A 10,233-nucleotide genomic window follows, 5' to 3' on the forward strand; every position below is an offset into this window, starting at 1 on the left:
TTGACTAAAGTGGTGAACCATTGACCGGAAAGTCCCAACTGGTACCATTGGAGGGCCGACTGTGGACGTAAATGATGATGCCTCTGACTGCGAAGAGGTTCTGGTGGCGCCGATGGCAAAGGAACTAGTGCCCTTCAACTTGCATCCAATACCTCAATTGTGGCCACAACGTTGAACAAGTACCTTCAAGACGAGTTGTGTCTCATCGATAGAGACATTTCCTGCTGAAGATTCAAATTAGGATTGGGATTGCATTTGCATATAAACTTCTTGCTGCAAGGCATCCATAGTTTAGAAACAATACAATTAAGACATAATATAATTAATTAATAAGCATATATAAAAAATTTAGAAAGTTACTTACATATGCATCCTTAGCATTCGTGTTCACTCATCCACGTGTTGGATGATTGTGGATGTCATGGAATGTATCAATAATGCTGGGTAGTTCCTTGGTTTGAGGATTAAATACTTAAATTATTATTAAGACCACTGAAAATACTTCAAACTGTCTACATATTTTTATTTACCTTCTTAAATCGAGCATAAGCATAAGAGGTCGTTCCATGGAGATTTGAATACTTCTGTTTTTTTCTGTTGGCAGCATTTGCCTTTGAGTGTGCCATGTACTGTGGAGAGTTGAAAATGTCAACACACTTCTGCCAACTGTCATTGTCCATGTCTTTCAGTGGATTCTTTCTGGTTGTATTGATATCTTCATATTTTCCATATTCATTGAAATGTTTTTTCTATCGACATTTTCTATCATTGTAGCGATCCTGAAACTTTCACTCAATGTCGGTCAATAACAATCGCCACTCGGGGAGATCTCTGGGGAGAATGAAATATTCCTTCAAAATAAAATAAATACTTATTAGAATTTTGAATTTATAAAACACATTACATGTGAATATCTTTATAAATTTACCTCAATTTTTCCCGTTATAAAAAACGTGTCTGATTCCGGAACACTCTGCCACGAGTCATAATATAACGGCACATGGTGACCAATAAGGTTACCAATAAGCCTTGTGAACAATGTCCCACGATCACCAATTGATTTGTAGGTTCCCTCCTTCAGATCGAAATCTAGTTTCAACGGGCCTTTATTGTCTAGCACAAGTTGCTCCATATTTTTGGATCGAGATGGAACTCTCTTTCTTGGGGCAAGTGCTGCATATTTTAAGTCAACAATAAAATTAGATTAAATAAAATAATAAAAATTTGTCATTTATTGATAAAACATAGACTAATTATATTATATTACCTGTCTCACAAGAAGTAAGTACCCGCGAATAATCTAGAGGATGATCACCTGCTCCATCACCGCCATGAGAACGAGCAACAGTAGCATACATATATTTATAGTTTATATAATTATTACATTAAAATCAGTAATAAAATCCACATTAAATTCTAATATTGATTGGAAACTATTGAAATGAAAACATCTACATTAAATTGTCTATCGTGCATTGGAAACTATCATCCACATTAAAGTTACAATAAAAATATTTAGAAGCAAATATTATTCCTCATCATCGTTGCTTTCTACATCATCATCTATACTTTCTGCATCATCTTCACTAATGTCGCCATCTTCATTGTCATTGATGAAATCATCATCCACATCCAGAACAGATCAAGACGTTTCGCCAATTATAACCTTCAACTCCCCTAATTCCACAGTGAGTACAAAATTTGATGAAGTACTATCATGCACCACATCAACATTGTTGTCATCATCGATACTTGGATAATCACAGATCTTTCAATGATTAACTTCTTCTACTACCCTCCAATTTTTGTTTCTTGAAGGATCTTCCAAGTAGAAAACCTGTTTTGCTTTAGTGGCGAGAATAAATTTTTCGTTCTTGTACCATTCAAAACTAATCATAATACTAGTCATGTTATTCTTAGTCACATTTTGACCATTGCTTACATCGAGGTTGAACCATTTACACCGAAACAATACTACCTAGTAACCATAAGAATAGCATAACTCTACAATCTCGTCAAGCTGGCCATAGAAAGTGAAACCATCGGTTCCTGGCACCAAAACTCCACTTTTTTGAGTGGTACGTCCTTGGTCACAACTATGCACCAAAAACTTCACATTGTTAACAATGCAAGCAGTGTAGGAGTATGCATTCTGATTCAACCCATTTGCTAAAGCAAATAATTCGTCGGTACACTCAGTTGACTCTACTTGCCGCAGATGACACATCTGTATAGTTGAACACAAAAAAAATGAATACACAATGAGATGAGTATTAATCGGTTAGAATTTCATAAGATGTCTAGTTCGATCATTTATCTTCATTTTAAACCAGCTAAGGAAATCTTTTTGAAGAATTATGATTGGATTTTCTCGAAGGTATTCACTATAAAGCATAAGAATGAAGGTACGATAATAGTTGGATATGAATTTATTTTAATGAATTCATACATGTGTTGAGCTACTTACTCAATATATAGTTGGATTTCAGGTCAATTGTTGAGTACAAACCACTCAGCTTCTTTTCAAGGAAGATAGTCAAGGAATATGATTTTCTTTTTGCTACTTGGACGACATTGTGATTCAAAAACAAACAACTACCTCTTAGGAATTACAATTTTTCTCATTTCTTTATGGACGATTAAATTTAGTCTCTACGCCCTGAAGATATTGCGAACAAAAAGTCAAAGTTCATCAGCAACATAACCCTCTGATATAGAACCTTCAGGCCGCGCCTTATTCCTGACATAATTTTTCAAATTCTTCATATATCTTTCAAATGGATACATCCACATTATGTAAAATGGTCCTCCAAGGATAGCTTCATGAAGAATTAAATAAATCATTGTGTCAAAAAAGGCTGGAGGAAAAATTAACCCCAACTTGCACAAAATTCGTATCACTTGATCTTCAACGTTGTCCATGTCCTTAAGAACTAATGTATGTGCGCAAATTTTCTTAAAAAAATTGCAAAGCTCAATGATTGTCTTCAAAATATACTTATCCAAGTAGCCTCGAACTCTTACTTGCAACAAACGTTGCATAAGAATGTGACCATCATGGAATTTCAACCCAGTAATGTTGCCATCATTTCATTGTCAGTTACTTTCTTAGAGAAATTTGAACTGAAGCCATCAGGAAGTCTAACTCCTTTTTATGAACTAACAAAAAAAATGTCTATCATCTGGCGTGAAAGAGTACATAGGATGTGGTTTGATCAACTTGGTACCGTCTTCCTTGAGGTGCAACTTTTCTCGGATATCTCAGTCCTTCAAGTCTACTCGTGCGTTGATTGTGTCTTTAGATTTCTCATTCATAAGAAAAGTATCGAGTAAATTTTCGCAAATATTTTTCTCCGCATGCATAACATTTAAATTGTGCTTCAGTTCAAGTTCAGACTAGTAATCAAGTTAAAAAAAATACTCTTTTTACTCCAATTTAGCTCTTTTGGATATCATTTTCTTTGCACACCTCCGAAATTGGCATGTTTACCCATCAAATGAATTGGGACAGTGGTGGACCCAGGATTTGGTTAAAGGGGGGTGGGGGGCACAATTTTTTGTATCAAAACAAATAATATAATGTGCTAAAAAATTAATTAAATTTTTGGAGATTACTTTCTATGAGTAACGACTATCAAGAAATCTCAAGCAATACTTAAAAATAGTACACATTGTCATGAAATTTTTGTTAGGGTTTTATGCCCTAATTAAAACCCAATTTCTTTGTAATCTCATTTATTTTCAATAAAATAATATAAATTATTTTTTTGACTTGGTCACTTTTCTCACATGTTTTATTTTCATGATTATTTGTTTAATATAAACTTCTATTAAATCTCAAGCATATAGCTAATCGTATTTATAGTGACGTAATCACAGTGGAATATAAATATGATTATATGTTCAAAATAAGTTAGTCCTAAGATTAGTCAGTGCACATGATTTACACTGATTTGCCAATTTACGATATGATCTACTTACACATTGTAGTGCTATGTTCTTTCCAGAACATTAGCAAAGTAGATAAGATTAGATGTATTTGTTACATCGGATATTGGACCAATATTGACAGTTGATAGGATAAGTAAACATACCATTATTATCTATTCTAGTCATATCATATAGTTGATCATAAGTCAATTCAATCTCAATTCTGAGTAGTTAGTATTCTAACTGATTGTATTATTTGAGTTCTTTGACTTGTTCGTTACCAGCTTACCCTACGGACTAGCCCATACTTACATCTTGGGAACTCGGAAATATAATTGAGTGGGGGTGTTAATCATAGATATGAACATCTATAGCTTCTGATGAACAAGTGAAATGATGGTTTACTTTTAGTTTGGTTCAAGGTGTTAAATGATAGTGTTGACGGTGAAATCTCGTCAACGAAATTAGATCGGAAAACTCAAAGATAAGTGTGGCGATGTTTTTATAAGATCTTAGAATGAACTTATGGAAGGATAAACATAGATCAATAATGGAGTAAAAATGTGTATTGCTTAATAGTCTCTGCATACAATGAATTTTCCAACCCCCCATTCTAAGGGGTAAAGCCCTATTTATAGCTAGGCTCTTATGGCCCCTTATACATGATGGTTCCTTTGGACAAAATAGTACAGGAGTACACTATCAGGGTCATGGCACAGGTGGTAGTGGTGTTGGAAGAGTGGTGGTCGGCTCCAGTACGTGTCAGAGGTCTGCAAAAGTGCTCATGTCTTGATGCCATATTATGCCTCCACTACTTGTCGGGTACAAACCACATAAGCGTGCTGAGGGAGTCCGTAACATGTACCATTCTTGTATGGCCATTATTTGTCTGGCATGGAAATCACGTCCGTACCCTAACTCATGGACCTTGTGAGATGGTTCCATGAGAAAGAGGTGAGAAGGGCCCCTTGACCCCACGTGTGTACTCTGGGCATAAGACGCATTTCTCTAGGTGTATGAGGCGAGGCCTTGGCGTGAGGTCCTGGTGCGTGCAAGTGCGAGGCCCCTGTGCGCGCAGGCACGAGGCCCTGGTGCGCGCAAGGTAGGCGCGAGGCCCATGTGCGCGCGGGCGCGAGGCCCTGGTGCGCGCGAGGTAGGTGCGAGGCCCATGTGCGCGCAAACGCGAGGCCCATGTGCGCGCGGACGCGAGGCCCTGTTGCGCGCGTGCGCACTAGGCAAGGTCAGGTGCTTGGGGGCCGCGAGGCGCATGCTTTGGTGAGATGTGGGACACATCCCAGGTGCGAGGTGTCTTCTTGGCGTGAGGTCCATGGTGTGGGACACCTCGGGGCAAGGCTAGGTGCGGTGCATGAGGTGTTGGCATGCGCAAGGTGCAGCTGGGTGCTGCTGGAGTTGTGTCCGCGAGGCCCGTCCGCGAGGCCCATCCGCGAGGCGCAGCTGGGTGATGTGCGAGATGGAGGCATCTCGCGAGGCTGGGGCCTTAACTCCGAGGGGCATGGATAAGGGCCATGTGTGCATGATAGAGGCGTCTTACGAGGTGATGCAGCTTGGAGGCCTGGAATGACCTCGTGAGGCCTAGAGCCTTACGAATGTCTAACATTTTGATGGCCTGTAATAACCTTCTGCCTCCATCGCGTACTTGGCGCCTTTGGTGCCCCTTAGCTGCTTACTTCATTAAGGGACTAGAAACTTCTTTTGTTGTTTTTTTATGGTGGATTTTTGGTATCCACAGATAGAGATCTCATTTCAGTAATTAATAGTAGTATACTGAAATATCATTTACAAGGAACTAAGTGTTTTATGGATAAAATACAATGAGGAGTAAAACGGTATTTTAGTCTCATCTCATTGTAGACCATGTATAGAGGATTGAGTGACAATTATGGTTGTAACAATGGATAATTAATAACATACCTATATTTGTTATAGAGTGTTCTAAGAATTCAAGAGTGCAATTTCGAGTCTTTACTTGAGTCACGAGGAATTAATAAGTTAGTAAATTTATTTGTTAGATTTATGATAACTTATTGGAGCTTGATTTCATAGGCCCATGGTCCCCACTGTACCTTAGATAAAATCATCTAGATAGTCTCAATTAATTTATTTAATTATCAATTAGAATTATCAAAGTTGACCAAGTCAATTTTGGATAGTTTCACAGAGTTATGTAATTTTGAGAAGAAAAGAGAAATTATGACAGATTTATTAATTAAGATAAATTGGTATCTAAATTAATAAATAATTTTAAATCAAGGTTAAACTTATAAATAATTAATTTGATAAATAATTTAAATAATTATTTAATTAATTAAATCAATAGAAAATAATACATGCCTTGATTTTAAGTCCAATGGGCTTATAATCAAATGAGAAATTTCACGGGCCTAAATCCCATGATAATTTCGACCTAGGGCTGTTAATTGACTATTATTTTATTGATTTTTTAATTAAATTAAATGGCCTAATTGAGTCTATAAAATGAGTGCTAAGTGAGAGAAGAAGTTCAGAAGTCACAAGACGACAGACACTGGTTTTCTGATAGTTTTTAGATTCTCTCTAAACACAAGTCTTTTTCTAAGCCTCTTTGTTATTTTCTCTTCTTCTCTCTGTATCGATCTCATGTGTTGAGAATTATCCACTCTAGTCTAGGTGATCTAAGGATACTTTGGAAGATTATAGAAGATAGGTTCAGTTTCTTGGTAATACTCTGCGACAGAAATGATATAAGGGTTAGAGAAACTGAAGGAATGACTCTATTATTCCGCTGTGTATAATGTAAGTATTCTTATCATTATTTCTCTTTGAATTCCATTTTAGAAACATGTTCTAGATTATCTCATATTAATTTGTTTAATATTAGATCTACATGAAAATAAATAAAGATCATGTATAAGTTTCCTAACAATTTTAGCATAATAAATCAATTTTTCAGCTCGTACATTTAAAGTTGTCCTCAACGAGATTTCATGTTTTGAAAATGATGGATAATAGGCTTATTATCAATAGAATTGAATACATCATTCTCAAGATACACAGTGAGGCTATCATTCAACCATTGATCTCTCATTTTGTTGCGCATTTGATTGATCACAATGTTCATTGCAGAGAATGCTTTTTCTACTGAAGCTGTTGCAATTGGAAGCGTTAATGCCAATTTAATAAGCAAATAAATCAGTGGATATACCTTATCCTTTTTGTCTCAACTAGTTTCTTAGAAAGATCAACCATCCCTTTCAAAGCTGAAAACTTGACATGAGAATGCATATCATCAACATAGTTTTGAAGTTGATATTCTAGTACCTTTATATCCATTGTAGAAAAATCACATGGATAACGTTGAGCAAGACGGATTAACTGTAACGCCCCGGATAACCAAGACCGTTACACTATGTGTTTAAAATAGTGCAAGACTTGCTAACCAAGTCATTTAAGTAAAAATGTGAACCTAAAGTCATAAATAGATTAGGTTTAAAAGATTTTGGTCATAAACAAATAATTTTCATTAAAATAAATGTTTTGTACATGGTGTTATATTATTTTATAATATAATGTAATATTATATTATATTATATATATTTATATATTTTGATCAAGAAGGAAATGAGCTTCATTAATCAACCAACCAATACAACTGTACAAGGCAATTCAATTCAACCAACCTATACTGTACAAACAGAGAAAGGAAAAAAACTAGGCACCCAATCTAATTACATTGTAATTTTTCCTATAAATCTCTGTTCCTGTAATGTTAACTTCCTATTTTTAACAATGAATAACCTGTACTGGATAATATTCATGATATCAATAGCTAGATAATCAGTTGTCCAAGTAAACCCATTAAACAAATATATGTTTCGGTTCCTCCGGAGGTAATATATAACAGCATCCAAAATCATATTGGTGATGGAAGAAATGACTCCAGGTCTTCTACTAGCAAGCCAAACCGTCCAACCAGTAAACTCAATAGGCCAAGCTCTAAACCCCATCCAAGCAAAGATTAATTCAATTACCTTCTTGGGAATATAACACTCAAAGATAAGATGAGTGTGACTCTCATTATAGAAACCACAAACAGGACATAACAGAGTTTCAAGAGGAATACAGAAGCTGAGTATGTTGTCTCGAGTAAGAAGCTGAGAGTTAACCACTTGCCAAAGTAAGAAACGATGCTTAGGGATAAATAGCCTGCACCAAACAGCTTGATGATAGCCCACTGGATGTTGGCTGAGAGTATTATTATAGAGTTTAGAGGCTTTAAAAATCCCTGTTACACCAACATTTTTCACCTCAGCTGGACTGAATTTTCCCCTCAAATGACAAAGTTTCCTCCAATACCAGCTTGAATCAGGCTTCATCTTGTAATTCTAGAAATTGGAGCCTTTTAAGTAGATTGAGTTAATCCATTTGACCCAAAGCAAATCATGCTTCTCAGAAATCTCCCAAATATACTTAGCTAAAATAGCTCGGTTCCAATTAGAACCATCCCTGAAACCGAGACCACCATAAGCCTTAGGGAGACAAACCTTCTTCCAAGAAGCAATGTGGATCTTGCTTATATTACCAGTAATTCCCCAGAGAAAGCCACGACAAAGTTTTTCAACTTCCTTAACAACACTTTGGGGAAGCACAAATATGCTCATCCAGTAATTATGAAGCCCAAACAAAACTGAATGTATAAGCTGAATTCGACCAGCAAAAGACAAATGCCTACTAGCCCAAGTATGTAACCTCATTTTGATATTTTGGATAATAATGTCACAGTCTTCATGTTTCCACTTGGTTGCCCGCATAGGAACCCCTGGATACTTAAGAGGAAAGGTCCCTTTAGTAAGCTGAATCTTATGAGCTATAGTCTGTCTATCTGCTGCATTAACTCCCCCAAAAAAGATGTGAGATTTACTAGTATTAACATGGAGCCCTGTAGCAGCACTCAACTCCTCTAGAGCTACTTTGAGCACTCTAATAGCAGAAAGAGACCCCTTGCAAAATAAAATCAAGTCATCAGCAAAGCATAGACTAAGGAGTTTGAGACTTTTACACATAGGGTGAAATCTGAAAGTGGAATTTTGAGCTGACAATTGAAGACTCTGAGTAAGATATTCCATGATTAGAACAAACAAAAGCGGAGACATAGGATCACCTTGACACAGCCCTTTCTCTCCCTTGAAACTACCTTGAACCCTTCCATTCATAAGCAAGGAGTATGTTGTGTTTTTTAGGCAAGTCATAATCCATCCTATAAACCTCATAGGAAAACATAAAGACTTTAAAAGATCTTCAAGAAACCACCAATCAATAGTATCATAAGCTTTGCTAAGGTCTATCTTAATGGCACATCTAGGAGAGGTAGAGGTCCTCCCATAATTCTTTATGAGATCTTGGAATATCAAGATGTTATGAGAAATAAATCTACCATGAACAAAAGCTCCTTGGTTCGGTTGAACTAGATCAGGAAGGATCATGGCCAATCGGGAACACAAAAATTTTGATATGCACTTGTATATGGTAGAACAACAAGCAATAGGCTTGTAGTCTACAGCCCGAGAAGGATTAGCAGTTTTAGGGACCAATGAAAGAGTTGTATTATGGAGCTCAGTAGGAAAAATTCCTGTCTCAAAGAAATGTCCAACTGCTCTACATACTTCACCAATAATATCCAGCCATAATACCTTGAAAAAAGCAGAGCCAAACCCATCAGGACCCGGGGATTTGATGATGGGAATGCTAAAAACCGTATCTCAGATTTCCTTATGAGAGAAAGGTTTCAAGAGAGAGAGTTGCTGGTCAACCGAGAGTTTGGTACCCAAATCAACACATTCTAAATTTATCTTCGTAGTAGTTGAACTGGGACTACCCATAAAACTTCTAAAGTGATCCAAAAAATGAGAAACCACATCAGGAAAATTATCAATCAATCTACCTTGTTCAGTTAGGAAGGTTGCAATTCTATTCTCTTCTTTACGCTTTTTCAATCAAGCGTGAAAATAAGAGGTGTTCATATCTCCCTTCCTTAACCAAGTAATTTTGATTCTTTGAGCCAAAAAACTATGGTACATGTGCCCCTGAATAGTAAAAGCTACATCAGCAGCCTTTGCGATCTCTTGAAACCCATGGTCTTGGGGATGTTTTTGAGCTTGGAGTTGAGCTTCCTGGTAATGATTATTTGCCTCCTGATATTTCACTCCAATATCTCAATTAGTGTCCCTTTTAAACCTCTTCAATCTATGTTTCAGCCTCATGGTGTTCAAGTAAATAGCCTTCAAACCAGTCCCATTAATTGGTTTC

At 36.6% G+C, this 10,233-nt stretch overlaps 1 protein-coding gene across 1 annotated transcript; it reads right to left on the reverse strand.

Moving 5' to 3' along the window:
- Positions 1-7,655: 7,655 nt before the first annotated feature.
- Positions 7,656-8,303, reverse strand: LOC133815153 (uncharacterized). The gene has a single exon (XM_062248024.1). The coding sequence runs from the start codon at positions 8,301-8,303 to the stop codon at positions 7,656-7,658; it is 648 nt and encodes a 215-aa protein (XP_062104008.1).
- Positions 8,304-10,233: the final 1,930 nt, after the last annotated feature.

This window comes from Humulus lupulus, chromosome 2 (assembly GCF_963169125.1).
Source record: "Humulus lupulus chromosome 2, drHumLupu1.1, whole genome shotgun sequence".
Lineage (NCBI taxonomy): Eukaryota > Viridiplantae > Streptophyta > Magnoliopsida > Rosales > Cannabaceae > Humulus > Humulus lupulus.

Coding starts and splice junctions, on each gene's coding strand:
- LOC133815153 (XM_062248024.1), bottom strand. CDS start 8,303: ATGAAGCCTGATTCAAGCTGGTATTGGAGGAAACTTTGTCATTTGAGG.